This window comes from Scleropages formosus, chromosome 22, assembly GCF_900964775.1.
Source record: "Scleropages formosus chromosome 22, fSclFor1.1, whole genome shotgun sequence".
Lineage (NCBI taxonomy): Eukaryota > Metazoa > Chordata > Actinopteri > Osteoglossiformes > Osteoglossidae > Scleropages > Scleropages formosus.
The window spans coordinates 16968162-16991837 of NC_041827.1; the positions used below are offsets into that span (position 1 = coordinate 16968162).

General features: G+C 42.1%; 1 protein-coding gene across 2 annotated transcripts; it reads right to left on the minus strand.

The window, feature by feature from the left end:
• Nucleotides 1-424: 424 nt before the first annotated feature.
• On the minus strand, nt 425-18977 carry nisch (nischarin). 2 transcript variants are annotated; one of them, XM_018744643.2, is made up of 21 exons: nt 18674-18970; nt 17561-17644; nt 17073-17255; nt 14629-14677; nt 14046-14209; nt 13838-13933; nt 13640-13735; nt 12882-13034; nt 11191-11259; nt 9777-9962; nt 9153-9281; nt 8949-9062; nt 7675-7789; nt 6786-6892; nt 6364-6422; nt 4725-5975; nt 4382-4568; nt 3451-3601; nt 3245-3373; nt 2990-3151; nt 425-2180 (listed from the first exon to the last, which is right to left on the minus strand). In XM_018744643.2, the coding sequence occupies exons 1-21, from the start codon at nt 18755-18757 to the stop codon at nt 1537-1539; spliced, it is 4212 nt and encodes a 1403-aa protein (XP_018600159.1). In that variant the 5' UTR covers nt 18758-18970; the 3' UTR covers nt 425-1536. The 2 variants fall into 2 exon arrangements, with proteins under 2 accessions (XP_018600159.1, XP_018600160.1); XM_018744644.2 differs by lacking the exons at nt 425-2180; nt 2990-3151; nt 3245-3373; ... (2 more) ...; nt 4725-5975; nt 6364-6422 and having other exon boundaries at nt 6822-6892; nt 7667-7789; nt 18674-18977.
• Between the last annotated feature and the right edge of the window lie 4699 nt (nt 18978-23676).

Here is a 23676-nt window from a genome sequence, read left to right on the forward strand (position 1 = left end):
GCCTTGATGAAATAGCAGAAATTCTACCCGAACAATAGAAAGACTCATCTTTGCTTTATGACCAGTCATGTTGCACAATTTCAAAGGTGCCTTTTTTCCCCCAAAACTGATGTTTTATTCATGTTTCCAATTTGTAAAATATTTCTGTAGCAATGATCATGACAAGCGTTGAGCCAACAGCTGGCAGTAAAAGACACCCAGATAGGAGTGTAGAACCGCCTACTTCACCCCTCTGCCACCCTATTAAAGGTTCCTGTGTCTGTGATTCTGGTATCAGCAGCAAGAAAAGTACCATGTTACCATAGACAGCATGTGAAATAAAGTTCAAACTGGTAAGAACAGCAGGAAACAAAAATCTGTGAACAATGAGGACAGAAGAGATGTTTGTATGGAGAGCATTTTTATTTTCAGTAATTACAAACAAGTAAATACTAATGAACATAACAGGTTATGAACAGAACGGTCCCAGTTTTGCCCGTAAATTTCAGGGTGAGGAGGCTGTAATGAGATTAAAGGTCATTGCACTTCAAACTTTAAGCCCCTGCATCTGCCAGGGAGGAGAAGATGTTTCCTGTTTTCTTCCAACATCCAGGTAGCATTTCAAACGAGAACATCATTAAGGGCTTCCATGTTCCAACAAGGACACCATTAAAGGGGACAATTTCACTTGTGTTAATTCAATAAATTTATTTATGCATCTCTATGTATAAAATGGGTGCAATACGTGTACGGCCTCTCCACACACGGCGACATATGGAGAAGCCGAATCACAGTGCCGCAGACATTGACAATCCTACAGCAGACTCACCGCCGAGGGAAAGTGAAGCTGTTTACTTCTTATTCTGCCCTTTATGGATATGAATCTGTGGTTATTACACTTATTTCAACATTTTTAGTAGTTAATAAAAAAAAAAGCATGTTCAATTCCCCATCAGTGCAGTGATTTTTAAAGAGACTTTAAATCACTGACCTGGAGATTATGTAAACAACGTAATGAAAGAGGCTTCTTTTAGGTTTCATGTAGAATTTAAATGCAAGTATAAGCAAATAGAGACAATCTAGGGCATCCCTTGGAAAAACAAAGTAAACTCTTCAGCAACGACACTTCCTAACATTTACCACATTGTTTCATGTCATAAAATTTAAAAAAAAAAAAAAAACACCATTTTAAAAGGTCAAGTTAATCAACCTTCCATGTCAAAAACACTGATAAACTATTTCATTATATTGAATGAAATAATACCATTTAAATAGAAATACTAGATTACATAGCCAAACATGCACTTTAATAATTTACATATTGCAGATTGTACATAGCAGCAGACATGACACAGGTTTAAAGCAGCGTGAGGCAAGTTAGTCTTGGCCAAGAAAACAATAAATATGTAACTCTTGTGGACTCTGTAAAATTCCCAGGATGCACTATGAGGAGATAGTACAAAAACAATATAAGTACAAACAGAAAATGGTTGTTCAGAGTTCTTGGGGACTGAGGGAGGTTCTGGCCTTTTCTGTGGAATGCGTGTTTGGTGTCCGTCAGCCTGTGAGCTCCACCGGCAATTCCCGGCTACACAGTGCCTCCCACTGGCGGGCCAGCAGTGAGATGAGACGCTCGCGCGCGTCTGCTCCAGGCACAAACACACACCACTGCACCTCACTCTGGTCTACGCTGGGGCGACTGGCCCGGGCTCCACCCCAGCCCCCGGCCCTGCCTTCCTCTGCAAAGTGGTCCAAGGTGAGATGGCAAAGCAGGTCAGGTCCTGGGATGTCATCAAAGACCAGCGTGAGGGCCTGTGGATACGTCTGATAGCCCATGAGCACCCGATCAAGGTCCCGGATGCGCCGTGCATCTGTCAGCCGGTACTTATCCCGCTGCGGCGGCTCCTTGGCGAAGTCGGGCAGCGGGTAGCTGATATAATCCTCATCCAGGAGGAAGACATCAGTACTTGTGAGGATGAGTGTCTTAGGCTGGAGGTGGTGCTCTGGAGGGGTGCCCGGCCCAGGGTATGAGCTCTGAACCTGGAAGGCCAGGACGTATAGGAGGATATTGAAGGCCCGCGAGTGTCCACAGCTGCTCTTCTTCTCTGCCACGATGAAGGTCAGATCACCGATCTCCTCTTCGCTGGGGTACACAAACTTCACTTTGCTCGAGTGCACCAGCTCGTAGTTCTTCATCTTCCCTGTGCAGAGTGAGGAAACAGCTAAGCCAGGACACACTAAATAGGAGCCTCTGCTGTCCAACTGCAATCATGACTAAATAGCCTAGAGTTTCATAAACTTCTACATTATTGACCTCCATCAATGGGTTCTGGTCAAGTTCTAATTAGTCATCAGGCCATTTGGTTCATTGAGGGGTTGTTGATCACAGATGTCAGTTAGAGGTCATTTTTTCCACTGCACGTTGTACTAAGTACGGTTGTCTATGTGACAAATAAAACTTGAACCTCTACTTCACAGTGAGAAGGTGATGGAGAGAACAAGAGCAATCAAAGTTTCTACCAGTCCTGTGTTCTTGTGAATACAACACAATACTGAGATTGAGAGAGATCAGAGCAAGAGTCTTCTTGTAAGAGGAACCAGGGAAGTGAAATGTGACAAACCCTTGAGGGGGGGGGGGCTCCACACACCTTAAATCTAATTCCAACTTACACACAAATGTACAGCTCAGGTACAGCAAGGCAACTTTGCCATTTTTTCAGCATAAATACCGTATGATTATATAAAACAGCTGCTCCCTTTGGATTCAAATGTCACAGGTTCAAATCTCTCCTGGTGCTGCAGTACCCTTGAACCAGGTACTAACTCTAAAATTGCTCCAGAGAGGAAAAAAAAAAAAAAAAAAAAAACACAGCAACTTACACCAGTGTAACTGGTGAAAAGCAGCAGCCAAATGAATAAATGCTATGTAACTGTAAAGCTGTGAGATAGTGTACCTTGAATCAAATCAAGATTGTGTAAACAAGAAAATGGATTTATAACCGTTACGTACCTGTGTTGTTCTTGCCAAACTGGCTATAGAAATCTTGCTCGGGGGGCTCTGGTGAGGGCAGCTTCTCCAGTGAGGAAAGCACAGCCATGAGCTGCTGCAGGAAGCGGTGTGTGCCGTAGCTGTCTCGAGTCAGACAGGCAATGACATGACTGGGCGACGGCCCTGTTGATGTTTCACCAAACAGAAATATCATAGCTTTAACCAAGCTGCTAGAGGCTGGCAAGGTCAAAGTTCATCACAGGAAGAACCACTCACCAACCACTCTGAAGTACTGGTCAAAGAGCCCCACATTCACACTGTGAAGGTCTTGCAACTTCATGGCAAAGCAGTAGGAGATGATGAAGTCTGCCTCCTGGTCTTCAGTGGGCTGCCAGTTCCACAGCACTGGGGAGGGGGATACAGGCTGTTCCAACTGGTACATCGCACACCTTCTTTGCTCACTTCATGTCTGTGGCCCTCACCTGCTTGACCACTGAGCGTGGCTGCAGAGTCATCCAGGATGAAGTAGAGTGCCTTGGTTGAGAGCATGATGCAGGCAGTCAGCTCCAGGTCGGGGAATTGGTAAAACAGCACTGAAGACCACAGGACGTGGGCAAGCTCCTCGTTCTCCACCTGCGCTTGGTTTCACACACAGACATGGGTGTGACTTAATTGTCATCAGAGTGAAAATTCTGCACACATCCTGCAGTAAGCCTGAATAAAGAGGTGTGTAAACAGTGTAAAGGTATATCGGGCAAACAACCAAGGAGTCTGATCCTTCTCACACATTCAGCAAGAGTGGCATGAAGTGGCTACTGGGAGGCTGTGGTGAGAGGGATGCAGAGAGAATGCACAACACTACTGGGACCTGGTGCTCAGACCAGCCTCCTTTTACTCTTATTGCATCAACATGTTATTGGATCAATGGGGAACAGAATTTAAAAAAAAAAAAAAAAAAAAAAAATTCCCACCTACACTGGCTGCTTGTGTTATGAACATTCAAATTACACATTTTTAAAAACATTCATTCATTTACAGTAACTATTTTCTAAAATTTAAGCTGCAGAGCAAATGTGGTCTGTATTTCTGTGCCCAAGCAGTAGAACAGACCCAAACAGGAATGTGAGACCACCTTAATTCAACACATTTCCAATGTTTACAGCTCACATCTGATGATACTGAGTGTTAGTGATCAATTGGAATATGTGTAACACTGTGTATATGACTTAGTCAACAATTGGCTTTAAATGGGAATTTGTAGAAAGAAATTTTTTTCGTATTAAATTGAATTCTTTTTCCCAAGTGACTGTAACACTAGTGGGAGAGCAGCCACATGAGCACAATGTTCTCTACAAACCAACATGATACCAATGAGAGGAGTTTCAGGGTTCTGGGGTCACAGGAAATACCCACCTCTGCAACACTGCTGTGGAAGAACTCCAGCAACTCATCCCCCTGTCGGCCAGACAGGAACCCCAGAGATGGGGAAAGGGCCAGGTGAGAGGGGCACTGGTTCTCCTCTGAGAGCCTCCGGGTCAGACTGCTGTCAGGATGCAGTAGGGAGAGCTTCAGGCGGGGCCTCTGGACAGCTGGTGGAAGGCTGGTGAGACGACAGGCAAGTGAGTCAGTGAGGGGGTCATGGCAGGCAGCTGCAAATGCCTTATATATCTGCAGGGAGAACCGTTAGTGGGGAATGAGTCATTCTCTGCCACAGTACCGTGGGAAACATACATATCTGTCCCGAAGTTGCTCATACCTGTTCACTGGGACTTTCTGGGTCCTTTCCACATGCATCTGGTGGTTCCTGTTCTTCCTGTGGCACAGTCTCGCTTGCAGAAATGCTACTGTCTTGATGTCCCTGAGGCCTGAGCGGAGCTGACTGAACAGGCTCAGGAAAAGGAACTTGTCATGAGGCAAAAGGAAAACAGCTGTGACCAGCTCTCGCCCAGCCAGGAGTTCAAGCACGTGGCCATCGCGGAACCCGCGCTCAGGTGGGGGGCCGCTGCCATAGCAAGCCTGGCGAGGGTGCACCAACACGGATGCCAGGGGGACACGACTCAGCCTCATGGAGGAGCGGGGGCCACCAGCCAAAGTGGCAAAATCTAGCCTGAGGATGCAGAGGTGGCGAGGGGTCAGGAAGAGGACACAAGGTAGGGAGGCTGAGCCCTCATCGACCCCAGAGGACCACATCTCCGACGGCACATCAGAGCACGGGGGGCCCTCGGAAGTCACCTTGGCAGAGTGCAGCAGGTGAGCAGGGAAAGCTCCCTTGACCACATAGTCATTTGCCTCATACTCCCATGGGTTCAAGAGCTGACGAATAAGCTGTGCCTGTGCGGTGGCAGTGCCCCCCTGTGGCTCTGGAGGAGATCCAGTCACCAGTGTGGAGAGGTGGGCGTGCATTTCCATCAGGCTCTGAGAGTCTGAGAGGAGGTAGAGGATCACACCACTGGGCCTGACCTTCAAGGAGAGGCACAGGTCTGGAACGTCCAGGGTGACAGCCTCGATGTCAGTGTAGGGCACAAGCAGCTCTGCTTCCAGTTCGGCCACAATGTCGGCAACACCAAGGGGCTGCTCTCCGTTGCGCACCCGGAACACAGCCAGCCACGGCTCTGTGAGCACGACGCAGGCAAGCAGGTGTCTGGTGCTGGGGCCCACACGCACCCCGAGTGCCCACACCACCTTGCTAACACGCACGGGTCCTGGACCAGGCTCTTCCAGTGCGGCTTGAGGGCCTCCAGCCTGGCAGGTGTCCCTGGAGCCCCGGCTGACCTCAAAATAGCCATCTCCAGACCCCGGGCTGCCTGGCTCCGCCCCCTCCACACTCAACCCGTCTCTTTCTGAACACACCTCCTTCTCCAGTTCCCTCGCAGCCTTGCCTACGAGTGCTGATAGCTCTGCTGCGAGTTCCAAGCTGGCAGCTGTGTAGGAGATGAGAGCCAGGGGTACCACAGGGACGCTGCGGGCATCCAGCCACACAGCACAGTCTTCCACACAGCCGCAGCAGCTTAGGGGGGAAGTAAAGTCACTCACAACACAACAAATCCAACTTATCACAGATGAAAGCGTCACTGCACCTCCCCCTCATAGTCAATTTTACACTCGGCTCCATGTTTGTATAACCTAGCATTTCCACAATGGGACAGCAGGAGGCATAGTGGTTTAGCGCTACTGCTACTTTTGTATTCATAGGACTGAAGTTTGGTTTTCACTTCCTGCTGTAGAACCCTTGAGCAAGGTACTTATCCTGAATTGAGACAATAAAAATTACACTGCTGCATGAATGGGTAAATAATTAAGCAGCTCAACAACCGAGTCACTTTGGAGAAAAGCATTAGCTAAATGAATAAATATAAATGCGAATTAAAAACAAAAACACGTGAAAAGCTCCATACCTAATCTGCTGATCGGTGGTGATTTCAAGAGACAAACAGGAAGGAAGTTGCTGTGTAATCTGAAAATAAATACGAAACCAATATGGTCTTAAATGCCATCGTTTTCAATGAACAACTAAGTCTAAATGAGTCTCAAAACCAAGCGAGGCACCAACCATCACAGCTCATTTTGAAAAGTTCTACAGAATAACACCTTATGACCTTAAAAAGGCACTATTCTGCCTTCTTTTCAGAATTTTTCTTCTAAAACACTTCAAATACTACCGATAACCATGAATCAAACCAATAAAGCTAAAGCAATGACACCTGAGCCCAGGCACACAGACTGATCAATGCCGTACCTAGAAGTCCTCACCTGGAGCATACATTTATAGAATATTGTTTGCTTGACAAATGTTATCGAAATGAATAAAGTGAAATACCTGCAGTGTTTCCTCACAAGAGGAATCGTGAAAAAAGTTGCATCGCTGGGTGTTCAAGGAATCCACAGGAGTCACAATTTGATTGTTTTCTTCTTTACAAATTATTTCTGACAAAACAAGGGGACAATTTCAGACACACCACAACTCATGTCCCTTAAAACCCTCATACAGTTCTTCAGTGTAAACTGATGCAATCATTTACAGTCCTTATTCTGCAGGATTCTTCTGCACTCACCTTCCTTACAATACCCATATGAAACACTGAAAAAGATTTAATTCCTTATAAATGTGTTCTAGTGGCTACTGTATCATGGGAGGTGTGTGAATGCTGCCCTGCATGGTCCATGGTCCAGAAATGTGTGACTTCTGTTCCAAATTAGACTGCTGAAGTGACCGACCACCCATATTCCACAGGCATCACATCAAGCTCTTTAACAGCACTAGAGGTAATAAGTCAAAACACCCCTGGGATGCACCAGAGAAAATGGAGTAATTGTTTACACTGTTAAATCACTTTCACTTTTGGTATATTACATGTACAAAGTTTAAGAACCACAGAATTATACTAACAAGTGCACATTTTACACAGAACATCTTAAATAGGCAGATAGTGTTTGTATGCACTGGTTTGGCAGACATGTTTGTCAAATCAGAATATTTGAACAATGGTGCATTTAGGAGTCACCTGTTATGGCCACACTAAAGAAAGAGCAAAAAGGTAAAACTTTTAAAACATTCACCATTTTCAAATCTGTTAGCGATTAGTTTTATTATCTCTATTCGTCAATGTGTTCAGTCTGCCAAAGCAGCAAATGTGGATGTAGCCCCGCCCCGCCCCCACACCTGGCACCCCAAGCCCTACCCAGCGGCCAGATACATACATGATTACCTTGGCTGGAGCTGGCCGACGGGGGTTGAGGGGGAGAGGAAGGCGGAGCAGCAAGCGAGCAGCAGGAGGAAGATGAAGGCGTTTCACCAGTGGGGGCTCTGCAGTCCTCACTGATCTAGTGGAGAGACCATCAGACACCCATTCTCAGACTTCAGTATGGCTTCAATGAGGATTATTTCAAGTGGAGCGTTCAAACCGTAAAAAGCAGCCAGTGCCTTCATTGCTGCAAATCAGCAGGTCTTTGAGCACATGTTCAAACAAGGAGACAGGCCTCCATCATTAAACAGACACAGAATGGGAGGATGGTACATGAGCTGCATGAGGAGGGTTCATCCTTATGCATTTGGCAAATTTAACCACAGAGCTGTGTAAAGAAGAAGAAAAAAAAAAAAAAAAAAAAAAAAAAAAGAAAAAAAAAGCTAAGTGTAAGTAGGCAGATGAGCACAGGGATGTGGCACTCCCGTTAACCAGCACGCTCACACATGGTTCACAGAAGCAGTGCTTACATGGCATACAAAGGGCAAGCTGATGCTTTGAGAGGCACAACTGTGCTTCCCATTTTACTCTGAACACTATGACAGCTGCGTCCCACTACCAGCTCAGGGCAGAAAACACGAAGCTCTGTGTGCCATTAGGAGCTACTGAGCAAAAAGCAGCCAGACAGGATGGTGACACATCAGATGTTCACTTCACTTAGCCAAATTTGTGCTTTAAATTCCAATACCTGTGTTCACACTCCTCTACACAGGCTCATATTAAATGCCTCACTTGTGCTTATATGCAAAAAGAGAATTTATAGTGCATCCTCAACTTCTGAAGAAATAATAAATGTGTGAGTAAGTGTGCAGATGGTTTTTAAATCAAAATGTTCTGTAATGTTGTCCCATAAAATGACAGTAAATAATGTTTTTCCAAAGGAACAAGGCTTAAAACGTAACAGATTTATCTTTACTATTGATCATTGCTTAAATTACAGTCCATACTTTTCTTCAGAGTAACTTATACTGTGAAGTTGTAACACAAAGCTACATACAATGACTTACACAGGTGGGTAATTTTTACTACATTGATTCAGAGTAAGTACTTCAGTCAAGAGTACTACAACAGGAGGTGGGATTCAAACCTGGGTCCTCTGAGTGCCATGTAACAGGTGTAACCATTACTTCACCGCAGACACTATTACTATTGTGAAATTTACAAAAATCAAGGCACTTCAGCATCCTCCCTGACAACTAGAGTACCTGAGCCAGTTAGCTGCAGTATAAGTGTTGTACCTTTTTTTCACTGTTAGCCATCCTGTCCTTGGCTTCTTTGGCTTTCTGGATGGCTTTCAGCACCTCCACAGTGTCTAGCTCCTTCTCTGTAGTCGGTGTGCGGTCCAGGCACACCTGTATGGGAGGACACACGGCTGAGCCACTTGTCCAAGATTCCACCCTGGGGCTCGGTGCAATGGAGCGGGCTCCAGAAGAAGAGCATACCTCGGAGGCCCTGTCCCAGAACTGGGCCAGAACCTTGGTTCTGTAATCTGGTATGATGCACATGGGGTTGTTTGTGAGGGAGAGCTTCTCCAAGCAGGGAAGGGTTCCTATGTTCTTTATTTCATCCAGCTGCAAAACACAAAACATATGGAGTCAGGTACATTGCGATTGAACACAAACTTAGAGAAGATTTCAAATGATCCATCTTACAAATCAGAATACTTAAAAAGCAGAAATAAATTGATTTGACTCAGAGTTGCTATGTTTTATGATCGAACCTATCTCGGAATCACTGGATGCAAAGCAAGGGGGAAGGGATGTACACCAAAATTCAAACTTATACCTGAACAGACCAGGTGCTTGCTGTGATGCAGCACACTACCTGCTGCACCACCATGCCACCTCACTTTATTTGCAACTCCTTGCAATTTGGGAAAACGCTGATTCCTACCTTCCCGATTCACCATAGAGCACTCTTCCCTCAATGCACTTTAAAAAACACGTACCAACATACACCGAAACAAGGAGTCCGACAAGAGCAGACACCATATTATAGACTGCTGTGCTTCGGTACTGCACATCCCCCATGTGCTGGGATTTGTAGCATGCTTTATGGAAAAACACCTGTGCTAATTTGTTGCTGCTCAGATCCAGGTTGACGAGGGAATAAAGCTTGTTGAGGCCCAAGAGACTCTCCAGCTGATTTCCAGCCAGGTTAAGGGTCTTAATGTTGCCCAGTTTGGTGTGGACACCCTCTAGGGTGGTCAGCTTGTTGTAGGACAGGTCCAGGTGGATCAGGTTATACAAATGCTAAAAAGACAAGATAGCATTATTAAAAATTGCAGTATTGCCATTTAGGAGGTCTGGGACTTCAAACTATTAAAGAGGAGAAAATTGGGTAAACAGCTTTCATAATGATCAAAGCAACATATGATCCAAGCCACGTATCAAATGATACGCATGAAAAAAAAAAAACTTCTTCCTGACACCAGAAACTTACAGTTTCATTTAGTTGTTACTAACTAACACACTCACCTCTCTCATAATATGGTCCCATACTACAAAATATAGCTATAATGGCCCATGGAATATACACCCTTACTCTATACAATGGTCTTATAAATTCAGTACAGTGGTGTTTTTACTACTTGTGTGGTCATTTTGCTTCTTTCAAAGTGCTTTGAGTGATCCTGACAGAGATGCAACACACAGAACAACAACACAGAGACTACTCCTGCCTCTGGTCATCAGTTCAGAACAGTCATTCAACACAAGCACAAAGTAAACATGGAAAAAAACACTCATGGAAAGATTTAAGAAAATTATTATGCCTAGCGTATGCTGTATGCAGTGATGAGCACATTAAATTACACACGCACGCACGCACGCACGCACCCGCTTGTTCCGAGCGGGGTCATGGCAAGCCGGAGCCAAACCCGGCAACACAGGGTGCAAACCTGGAGGGGGTGGGGACACACCCAGGACGGGATGACAGTTCGCCACAAGGCACCCCAAGCAGGACTTGAACCCTAGACCCTAGACAACAGAGCAGGCTCCAGCCAAACCTGCTGCACCACCGTGCCCCCACATTAAATAACTGAATTATTCAAATTTTGTAATGTTTGTGCACATAGTCCCAAGGGCTTTGCAACACCAGAATCAAAACAGCTTTAATAACATGAATATCCTTACACTAGTGTGAATTATAAACAACGGCCTTCATTGCACAATCAGATGCAGACTATTAGCATCACACTTTTGTAATTAACACTATATGGATCTCCCCCTCTATTTTACTTTGCTGCACAAGTGTAAGAGAAACTGCAAATGGCTGTAACAACATTTAGTGTCAGACTGGGGAGAACTGGCAACGTTTTACATTTTTTTTCCCTTAGAGGAAGAATAATATCCCTGTGACAAAGAGGTCTGCGATTAGGTGCACCGTTTCCCATTTTTACTTGTCTTCACAGAGCAGAAACATCTGTGCACTATAAACTAAATGAGACTGTAAATAAAATGAACAAGAGCACATCCTTACCTGCAGGTTTTCCACAAGAGTGAGGTCATTGTAACTCAGGTCTAAGAACTCAACTTTTGGTATCAGCTTCTGTATAAAGAAGAAAGCAGAAAACCTTGCAACGGATACTAAAACTTAACACAATTAAAAAAAATAAATAAAAATAATAATAATAATAATAATAATAATAATATATACACACACACACACACACACACACACACACACCAGTAGTTATAATACATACATTTATACCAAAAGCTGTACACAAACAACACACAAAAACATGAGTCTACAGTTGTTAATTTAACACAGAGGTGTCCAATCTTTTTTGATTTGAGGGCTGCATGTGTATAAATCAGAGTACATGATATACTGAATGAAATGTCTAAGCTAAAAAGATAATGTTTTATTTTATAATGCAGCACTATTAAGTACATGAAGTGCTTCAACGATACAATTTCACTAACTGATATATATTGCTAAATACAGGATAGTTTTCTTGTAACACATAGTTGTCGTAGAAGTCCAACAATTCCCTTACCCCTGTTTTGGACAAGCGGTTAAGGATAGTGAGTGGGTCCAGTAAGCAATAAATAAATATTATTATTATTAATAATAAATGAAAGGTTAACATTATTATTAAATGTCAACACTAGGGGCTCATTGATGAATACAGAGAGCTACAGCATCACAATGAGCTTATTTATGCAAACTAATTTTTTTTTCCTCAGGACATATCGGCAACTCACTCAAAACATTCTACACAAATTTGTGGCTTCAGTTTTATGACGATAACTTGAGCTGCTGCACAGCTCACTGTGACCAGTGATTCTGACTTATAAATCCATTATTGTCCCCAAAGTTTACTTTTTAGTTCAGACACTCTGACTTCAGGAAAGTGGACTTCAAGTCTGTAAAATGTAGATGTATGTTTCATGCTAAATGTTTTTAGTGGCTTTTTCCCCTCATAACTGAGGTAGCTTCATTAGATATTAAACAAATGGGCTTCTTATTCATTTTAATAAAAAAGTTAAAGTTTATTAATCTTGCTCAAAATGTCCAACATTTGTCAGAAACTTTTCTTGGACTGAGCCATGTTCAACACTCAAGTATAAGTAAATACAAATATTATAAGCATAGAGTAATTAATCCACTGTAAAAGACTGATAAAATGAGCACAGACAAAAACTTGCTGTAGTAAACAAAAGTCCAGTATTGCTATTACCACTGAGGATGACTGAGCTGCTGCAGAACACGGACACCTGGAGAGCCTTATCTGGGTACAACAGCTCTGTTGCCCGCTGTCTGTCACTCATGTTACTAGCCAATCAATGCGTGTCTCACTATAACTGCGTGATTCAATAGAATTTATAATATTTATATAGTATTTACGGTAGATCTAGTATATATTACAGTTTACATATGGGGACAATTCCTACCTTATCACTAAATAACCATTTGACAGTAATATTGTATTATCAGCCTGCAACTAGTCATTCATTTTTGTCTATTACCTCAATCTTAAAGTGACTGGATGTTTTCTTCCCACCTAATGCATTAACAACAATAACTTCTAACTAAAAGTAAATTTGTAATTAATTCTCCTGAAAGCAAAACCCATGTCTCATTAAAACAGCCAACCCATTGTCTGTGTTGCCATGGTAACTTGTATAAAGGGTGTCAACACAAGCAATGTTCTCCACACTCACTACTGACTCATCGATGCACTTCAAACTATTGTGGCTCATGTCCAGAGTGGTCAGCATCTTCCAAGTGGGGATGACCGCAGTGACCGGGCAGTCTGAAGCCACACCTTCCACCTCCCATTGGGCAAACTCTGAAGCTTCTGGGACCAGGATGTCCTGTAAGCGAAACATATGCGATTACTGAAAAGTAAGAAACGCTGTCAAACAGAACACAATGTGGCATTAAAAAAAGTCCTGTTGGGTCTCAAAGCAAAGAGAAAAACACCTTAAATATGATTAATTTTTACATAAAATTGGTACAAAGCATAGGGGTGGCATTGCTTCAAATTTACATTATCATCAATAACCACTTATATTACTGCGGAGTAGCAAGGGTGCAGAACCTATCCTTAAAGCATCGGACAAGTGGCAGAATACACCCTGAACAGGATGCTGGTCAACAGTGAAACGTTACACGCGTAAACACACAGCTGCTGGAGGAAACCCATAGAAGCACAGGGAGAAGATGTAAACCATGTGGGTTTAAGCCCACATCAAAACGTACAGCCCCCAGGATTAGTGAGGTACCAGGGCTTCCAGCTGTGCCACTGTGTCCCCCTGGTTTATAGCCATGAAACAACAAATATATGGCAAAGACAGTGCAACATAAATCCAGATATGTGCAGCTAGGTTATAGTGAAAATAACATGCAAAAATTTCTATGTATCTATTATTTATATATAAAATATGGGCATTGCAGAAGCAATGAAAAAGCAGCACACCTTCATGGAAGCTGCACAGTAGTGTATACTCATGGTCGCCAGGGATGGCTTCAACGACGGGAGCCCCTTTATTTGCTGAGACTCACAGTGACTGATCTACAAAGATAAATCAACCAATGAAAAAACATCACTCAACCTCAGATGACCCTTTCTCTGTTTCCAGTTGTGCCAGAATGATGACTGCAGAAACCTGTTTACCTCAATCTGGAGGAGGGACTTAAAGATAGACAGGTCGAAAGGGAGCAGGTGTTCCTGAATGTTACTAGTGCCCACTGTCCCCCTGGTACCTGGAATCTGACAGTGGAAATGCAAAAAAGATATATATACACATATTAAATAAAAAATAAGAAAATTTACAGAAAAAAAAAAACACAATCATTTGGAAGGTGACATTCGGCTTGTTCACCTTGAGATACTTGAGCCTACAGGTGAAGTCCAGTATATGTCCGAGGTCGGCCTTGGCATCGCCATTGGCACAGGTGGGCGTGGCCAGACGCAGCTGCTGTGTGATGGCATACAGCTGGAGTGGACGCAACAGGAAGACCTCTCCAGCAACAAGGAGCTGCTCGCCTGAAAGGGAACACAAACACTTAGTGTCAGGAGCATCAGAGGAAATGACACCCTAACTGGTTCTGGAGACTGGGATTGTCACACTGGTGGACTGACAACTAGTGGAAAGCTGTGGCAGTTCAGAATCTACACAATGTTTTACTACAAATTACAATTAGTCCAAGCTCACTATTTGGTAAATGTTTGTTCTACAGCTGCAACCACTAATCCACATGCTGGACTAATTTAAGAGATATCTATGGAAATAAGGTGAGACATCCAAACAGATGGCTACACTGAAATTTCGAACCAGATAAATGTGGCAATATAAAGATAAAATTGATTTAAGAAACAGTGTCAAACTTAAAATGACAGCAAAAGAAACTAATATAAAGCTAAAATGTATCTTTTTTCCATTTTGAATTAAACTTGTGCAATACCTTTATGAAACAGCTCCTCAGCCAAAGCAGCTGTAATTCCATTTATTTCCTGAAAACAATATGCAACAAACAACTTAAAAACAAATAAGCACTGGAAAATTAACTGCTCTTTAAATAATAACCTACTACAAATTACCTAAAATTTACCCAACAGTATCGATGCAACCTCTGCAATCAAATAACAACCAAAAGGTATTTTTTGTTTGACCTGCCCGGTGCCTCTACTCATCTCCCTCCATTGGCTTCCTGTTTCTGCCCCTATGAAAATCAACACCTTAGTTATGGTCTACAAGACCATCAGCACATCTGCTCCCTGGCACTTACAGGATCCGATCACTCCCTACAATACAGAAAAAGTGCTGTGCTCCTCCACCTTAGGCCACTTGGTGGTGCAACCAAGAGGCAAAAATTAAAGGCCTCCTGATTTTGTTTTGACCCCATCTGGTTAAATGAACTCCCTCAGAGTTGCTGAATCCTTGAATCCTTCCCAGCATTCAATGTGTCTCAATTAATCTCTTTCAAAGCCATTTCTTTCCTGATGTCATGACAGCTACATAAATGAATCCAACACCATCCGCTATGACTACCTTTGTATGACTTCCCTTGCGTAACAAAAATATGTCTCTGTAAATCTGCTTTAAAGGTGTTTTTTGCATTTAAAAAAATTGTGTAAATAGGGAAAATAAATTGTTTTCTTGAACCATTAGAGAATCACCTTTTTCCACAAAACATGCCAGTTTTTGTCCTTAACTTATTAATGTAGAGAAAATGTGACAAAGTCCAGAAAAACAACATTACCTAAAGATGGACTTCTAATAATTCCATGACTAATACTCATATTGCTTGTATACTGTTTGCTGAGCTATTCAAATTACAGTCATTCATAATAATATTGCCTTTCAATTCTGCATTTCATCACTTCAAGTTTTCAAGTAGTAGGTAGGGCTTTCCGTCTCCTTTTCAACATGCTTCCTCTTTCTTTAGAACTTTTTTCCCCTCAAAGCTATGGTTTTACACTATGATAAAAGTCACAAGATTTTGAAGACACTAGACAATTGAGATGTTCACAAGAAGCCGCACCAGGGATGTGGGGGATGCCTGCCTTACGTGGTGTTTGATGTCTCCAAGGCTTCTCATATAAGGATGTGTGTGTAATGCAAATTTTAATTGTTAATTCTAGAAATACAAATGTTGTTCGAAGGAAGCTGGTATTTCCTATGTAAATGTCCCTTCTGTAGTGAACTACTTAGAGTTATTCATTTAGCTCCAAAGCAACTACCAATGTTAATCCACTTACAATTATTTACCCATTTATACAGCTGGGTAAGTTTTACTTGGAGCAATTTTGGGGTAATTATCTTTCTCAAGGGTACTACAGGTGGAGGTGGGGATCAAACCTGCAACCTTTGGATCTGAGGGCAGTAGCTCTAACCACTATGCTCCCAGCTGTCCCTACCTGAACACTACTTGAAGAAGAAGGTAATTTTAAGCGTATGTACTGTGGAGTTGAAATCAACCTATGGTGACCACTCGTGTGATTTTCATGCTAAGGGAGGGTATAGACGACGTTAACTATTGCTTTCTTCTATGAATGTCTAAATTGTAAACACAGGGAGAACAAACTCTCTAAACCCAAAGCTAGATTCAAATCTATAACAGAAAGTGCACTTCAGGCCACATGAGGCACCAGTTACCCACTCCACCGCTTATTAAAGTAATATGTGTCAGCAAAATGGTGTTATCAGAAAAACAAGCTATGCTTTCATAATCCTGTATCTGTGCCTAAAAGTCTTCATCTGTTGTCAACTCATTTTTTTTTTTTTTTTAACTCTGAGTGCTATGTCACTTTGAAGAAATGGTGTAAAGTGCTGTGTCCAGTAAATAAATATTAACATAAAAAAAAGGGAGGGAACAAAATTCACAAAAAACCCCCAGAAGTCTATTCCAGCAAGTCACCTTCAGAAACACCAAATAAAGCAAAACTGTGTTTTGAGGTACAAAAGAGGAACAATGGAGCATGTCACCCCCTCCTCACCTCAAGTGATGTTTGTAATAATTAAAAGCACAAGAAAGACATTCAGGAGCTAATCGATTTCATTGCTGCACCATGTATACTCAGCAGATGCCAGCAGAAACACATTAATAATGTATCTCTCTTGTTTTACCCTCCCTTACAAGTGGCCTTCATAGGCTTGTGAATTATTCTGTGTGACACTGACAGCATGGAAAGAAAATGCTGTCAGAGAGAAAACACAAAGAGGGAGCGCAGAAGACACCTTCAGATCTCTTCATAGAGAGCATAATTAAAGATTAACTTTGCTTTCTAAGAGCAATGCAAGACCAACACACACGTGAGGTGACAAGGTGCAGTTTCCATGTACAACAACACATTGAAGTCACATGCAAATATAACCAGTCAGCAGGAATCTAAAAAGCATACTCACATAAAAATGGAAATGCAGGAAACAAGAAAGTACTTTTGGAGCAGCGAAAGGGAATTTTACTAGCAGGGTTTCAAGGTACACTTCCAGTTCCTTTTGCCTTTTTTCCACCAAGCTTCTGGAATTCTTCCCGATCATCTTCTTAGGTGGTAGCAGATTTTTGTCAATTTTCTTCTCTGCTGTCAGCTTCAGACAAAGTAGTGTGAGCACAAAATACACAAGTGTACTCCAGAAAGCAAAGGCAGATCTACACCTCTTTAGAGAACAATTAGACTACACCATGGCAACAGTGCAAGACCCCCATGGGGTCCATCCCTCAGGTAGTAGAACATCTGAAACACCAAGTGACAAGGCATACTGATCAAATAAGTAAGTTGAATAAAACTCAGAGTCAAGACTGATCTGAACCCATTACAATGGCTGTCAGTGGGGGGAGAGTATTTATGAAATATAGACATAAAAGGTTACAGGCCTGAAGCCCCACAACTCACCTTTTCATGGAGCTCATGGAAATCACTGTACCGATGTTTTATGCTCCACTGATGACTCCCCACTGTAACTTCAATAATGTAAACCTGAAAACATCAGGCGTTTTACTCTTCAGTGTGCACACACACACAGAATTTTTTCGTTTAAAAAAAACATGACCATGGGTGAGAGTGCTCATTTTGTCAGCTGGAAGCAGCTGTCATCCTGCTAGGCACACTATGTCAGGAGAGTTGTTGAACTGGACCTGAACAACCCCAGATCCACAAAGACAGCATGTTTGAGGCTCCCTACAGGATCAGTGTGGACAGATCTAACAAGATGGTACAAACGATGTCATGATCATCACAAATCATTAGCAAAATACATACTGGCATAAGCCTTGAAACCACTATGCTGGGAACATTCCTTACATGGCTCTATATTGAGTCGTACTATACTCTGGGTGGTATGTGATCCCCATTAAATTATCAAACAGGAATAGTTTCAGTCTCATATAAAAAAAGAAACTCTGTGGGGCATGTAATATTTCCAAAAGATAGAGACAAAAGATTCAAACTTTCAGAAACACAGAGCACAACTCTTTGAAACCTCATGTTAGTCTCTAACTAAGAGCATCAACCACCACATACAACAGTGCAAAGACTTGTGGTAATGAGGGTAACCTTCAAATCGGAAGGTTGTTGGTTCTGATCCCAGACCTTCTGTAGCAGCCTTGAGAAGTAAATTACCCAGACTGACAGGGTAAAGCAAAAGCGCCCTGCTTAAACATGATGTAAACCATCATGAATTTGTAAAGTTCATCTTCAGACATAAGTCACCCCGAACGGGCCGAAGTTATAGCAAAAATAATCTTTACATGATATTATTTTAATATGAATAGAGCATGAGCTGAAATCGTACAAGCACGGGGGTAAAAAACAAGGTAAGAAGAGAAGAGCTTTCAGATTGAGATTCCCATAATTACTGGCTAATTATAATTCTGCATTCCCGCCCATGGCATTATTTAGACATGGCGTCAGGACTGAACAAAACGATTAAACCGCGGAGAGCTGCGCGTTAGGATGGAAACTGTGAAGGAGAGTTAAAGAGAGAAGCTGAGAGCTGCCAGCACTTACTGTGTAGTTCTCCACCAGCTCCGAGCCCACGATCCGCACCCTCCTCTGGACGGCTGCGTCGTCCGGGAACGCCGTGCGCTCCATAACGCGACTTTCAAAGAGCAAAGGATCTACAAACTGTGCGAACGGAATCGCCGGATGACATTTTTTTTAAATGTCATATTTACAAACAGGGAAAAAAAAATAAAAAATTTAATGTCCCCTTAACGCCATCTTTGTTGTGCTTCTCAGCTGTAGGGCTCATTCAACAGGACAAACTTTATTCGTAGCCCCTGTCACGGACACGAACAGTTCTAATGCGGAAGAGGATTTAGACAATGCATTTCATCTCATCTGTTTATTGGGTCAATCTCAAATTCATAAAACCAGATGTATTCAATCTGGGACTAACTATAAATTATTCCTCATTGATTTACAGTTTCTATTTTCTTCTCGCCCAAAAAAAAAAAACCCGTCTGATAAGAAAATCTTTAGAACGAACGTCACAAATTATTATATTTATTGTTTTTGGAAATTGTAAACAAGATCCTTATTCGTGCTGATGCTTATCTGTTTCTCTTTATTTTTCAAAATCAGAATCAAAATGAGTTTTACTGCTGACGCACAGAAGGAATGTGCTGTATGGTTCTAGACTAGGTGTCTCCAGTATTTAAAGACAAACAAGCAAACAGCTAACACAGAATTACAGAAAAAAATAAATATTTACCGATTATACGTACAAAAAAAAGTAAATAAATACGAATTATATTACAAGTGGTTGGATAATGTTGCATTGCAGTTAATAGACCTAGGGACTGTTAACCGTTCATGAGAGTGATTTCTCAGTGTATCCCTCCTTTTTGTTGTTGTATACTATTCTTCTTTTCTGTGGAATTAATGTCTTTGTTTATAATGTTCGTTCAAAAATAAAATATTTAAAATGCGGAAGAAGCCCCATCTTCCGCATTCCTCCCACCGTCATTGAATGAAAAAAACTTTATTGGTAGCCTCTAACACAGACACGAACAGTTTAATGCGAAAGAAGTCCTCTATTTGGACTCTTCACCCCACGGTATATTTCCTCTAAAACGGGTGGCCTCCAATTAAATATCGTGACAATAAAATCCCCATTAAGCCGTGCAGATGCTCTTAGCTTGGTCTCTATTTATTTTACAAACATTACTTCACGTAAATATGTGATCTGGAACAATAGGGATATTTTATATGAAAACAAATCAATATTCTTCGAAAACTGGGTTGAACACTCTGTTCTAAGTTTCTAAAAAAAACCCAAAGCTGTAAGAACTCTGCTCCTATTCCCTTTGGTGATGAATTAGTTTATCTATTTATTTATCTATTTATTTTCTTCTCTTTGATATATCCTCTGCCATTGAATGCCCATTCTAGCTTGTTGTAATACTTGGCTCTGGTTCCGTGTTTTCTTCTTGATCCAAAATTTTGTAATTGCTACCTTTTATCAATAAAGTTTGTTAAAAAAAATAAAAATATTTTTTAAAAAATACAAAAAAAAAAAACAGTTTATAGTAGGAAAGAACTTCTCTTTTCCGGACTCCCCCCGTAGCTCGTAATTTAATCGGCTCGTAATTTTATTCCCGTTTTTATGCGTATTTAACACTGTTGAGCTTTTAATAAACGCGTCATACAGTTCAGGATTCGTGTGTGTGTGAGAGAGAGAGAGAGAGAGAGAGAGAGAGAGAGAGAGAGAGTGTGTGTGTCAATCAGTCACTCAACACCGTTCTTCTTTAAGTAGCTACAGTTCTGGCAAGTTACTAGAACGGCTCCACGACACCGCCGCCCTTTTTCTGTTTGTCACAAACGATCCAGTTTAGAAACCTCGCTTTTCATTCATTACTCACTGGACTAGACCGGTTTATACGTTTTACACGGTTTGTACAGACGGCCAGTTCGACCACTGTCAAAAGTACAACTAACAACATTTGATTTCAACGTTGTCCCTTTTTTTTTACTTATTATTACTCATCTCTGATCTGTTTGAATGACCTCATGGAGGACAGAAGTGTTTCTGTGTATTTATGCCCACCGATTCATGATACAGCCCGTTTTACACACCAGGCCTCCTGTTTGCAGCAGCTCCAAGAGTGGTTATTGCACATATTGTACATTTCATTCGAATGTACGTACATATACAGACAAATAAACTATAGATTTACTCTACATGCATGCATAAAATACATACTGCATATTTAATTCTTGTACGTACTTAGAGATCCATATAGTATATTCTATATACATATACCCTATATACTTGTTGTATATGTTCTTTGTATACATACGCTGCCTCTGTATGGTGTGCAAAGCAGTGGATTACAAGAGAGCGAAGAAACGCGCACAGACAGCTTTCATCACGATCATTTATTTGAAGACCAGCAGACTCTAGAGAAATAACGCTGGTTGATCCGAGGACTACACACTAACGCAATCTTCCCAGTCTACCTAGCGCCTTTCTGGTTTCTCGTATAGTCTCAAACACAGTCAACCCCATTAGTTTACCCATAAATCGCCCTAGTGGTTGAACCCTCTATTTACACTTTACCCACAATTCAACTATTCACGTAAGCAAACAGTAACGCGGCTCGTTACAGTATATACTGTCTATACAGTACATACCAATGTAGATTTACACATATAGTACATATACATATAAACGCTATATAGTTCTATGCAGATATAGTGAGTATATGTACATATAGACTATTGTACACGTAGTCTCCGGGGCGCCCTGGTAGCCAGAGTGTTGACTTTTTCCACGCAGTGCAAACGGACCGTTGCGGCTTCACGCGGCAGCAGTGAAGGAAACTGTGACACTGACACCGTGACACTGACTGTGACGATTTGCGACGATATTGTGATTTCTACTGCAGTCCATCCACACTTAAAGACGATTAAAGACGTATCTATAGCTAGTAAAACCGACAGTTATTATTAAAACAACGAATACTTTGTTAAATGTTTGAGCTACAATGTTAAATGTTACCATTCGGGACAAAAATGTTAACAGTAAGAGAGAGAGTACGAGTTTTTACACATCGCCGATCGGCGTGGCCTGAAATGAAGGACAACAGTGAGGTGTGTGGCAGGAAAAACGTTAAGAATCAATGCGGTGCAAAGATGGCGATTGAGGTTCTGGGGAGAAGCAAAACAACAGTGTCCGCGCATGACACACACACACACACACACACACAGTTGCACACGGTGCATTCAGAGACATTCACTCGTTCACACGCCCTCCTTTCCTCGAGTGCCACTATTCATTTATTCATTTACAATCAGTTCAGTTTATCGCTATAGAAGCTCCGTGAAACTGCTTACTAACAAAACAAATGAAAAAAAAAAACCTTCATGATTTGATGATAGTGCTGCGTCGGTGCTGTTCGTGCCCTGAAAATGACAAGTTGTGCCGTTTTTACTTTTAAGACACTATCAATGTTTTCAGGCTGTGACGTCACTCCCCCCTCCACCGCGCACACACGACGGTGAAGACACACAATTCGGGGTTATTCTTCAATCCGAAAACGCCAAAGAAACCGCACAAACGAACAAAAAAACGATCCTCCGTTTCGTTAGAGCTTCGTTTTGTGTCGTTTAAAGCACGGCTCTACCGCTTTTACTTGTCGAGCTGATGAGATTCATGTTTATATATAGGCGACAGCTTCACGAGCTTTTTTTTCTGTAGCGTCGTTTTCACCACACATCTGAGAATATGGCAGTTGGGCAGAAAATGTGTTCTCCCTTGTCCTTTTACATAGCGTCTCACACACAAAAGGGACTCAGAGCTACGGTTAGTGTCACGTTAAATAACCCTGTGTGTTGATGCGCGCGCGCGCACACACACTAAAGAGAGAGGTTGATGATGGCAGGCGTTTCACCTTAGCCTGTTATTCTCATTTAGTGTTATACCTTCATTGTTTATTGTCTCCTTCCCACGCATGAAAGCACGTGTGTCCCGTCCACTACTTCACCCACACTGCTATTACTGCTATTAGTATTTAAATATTGCTTACCTTGATTATACTATGTACCATATTTTGTGCAAAAAGATTTATTTTTCTTAAGCTAATAATACATGCAATCTCTGAACTTTCGATCAATTTGTGCACAAACACCAGTCCTGTCGATCTCTCTAGACAAGGACACCGTAAGACCATGGTATAAATACTACACTGAAGGGTACTGAGCAGTGATCCTGCTCTGGGCAACAGGGGGCGGAGTGTTTAGGGCTGCGACCTTCCACTCAAAGGACACTGGTTCAAATCCCACCGCCTGCTGTAGCTCCAGGTATTTTCCCTGAACCGGTACAGTAAAAATTACCCTGCTGTATAAATTGGTAAATCACGGCAAGATGCTTTGGAGGAAAAGTGTCACGTAAATGTAAATTATGAACGTGTTCAGACAATAAATAGGTAGTACTACAGAGGTAGTTATAAGTTTATCGCCATTTCCGTGACTCCATTCCCGTGTTTGTGTGTTTGTATATAGCGTTATCAGTCAGTGTGAGTGTATGCATCATGTGTATTTCGTGTTTGTTTTGTATGTGCCGCGGAAGATACTTGGTGTTCAGTAAATAACAGTGTGCCATTCTGGCAGTTTTATAATAACCCTCTGTACACACATCGTGGTAAAAGAAGATTATTTATTTAGTAATCCAAAACGACAACATGATCATCCAGCAGCAGCGTTCTCTCTATTGAATCATCATGTCCAAAATGACACACCAATATTAAATATAGGTAACTAAAGAAGTTTGACATTGACTGTCCGTAAGAAAACCACTGCATTAATTTAAAAATACTATCGAGAGTAATAAATATAATAAATGCTTTACATCTGCAGGTTATCGGCGCTTTCAGATCGCCCTGTGCGCGTGCGCGCCCGCGTGTGTATGTGCGCGCACGCCTCCCTCCGGAATCGTGCCGAACGTGGTGCTTCGCTGCGGGGCCAGAACAGATCAGACTGGACCACAGCGGCATGAGGGGAGTCGCCGT

Coding starts and splice junctions, on each gene's coding strand:
- nisch (XM_018744643.2), bottom strand. CDS start 18,757: ATGGAGCGCACGGCGTTCCCGGACGACGCAGCCGTCCAGAGGAGGGTG. Junction 17,645..18,673: donor AGCTGGTGGAGAACTACACA/GTAAGTGCTGGC, acceptor TGATGTTTTCAG/GTTTACATTATTGAAGTTAC. Junction 13,934..14,045: donor GTAGGCTCAAGTATCTCAAG/GTGAACAAGCCG, acceptor TTCCACTGTCAG/ATTCCAGGTACCAGGGGGAC.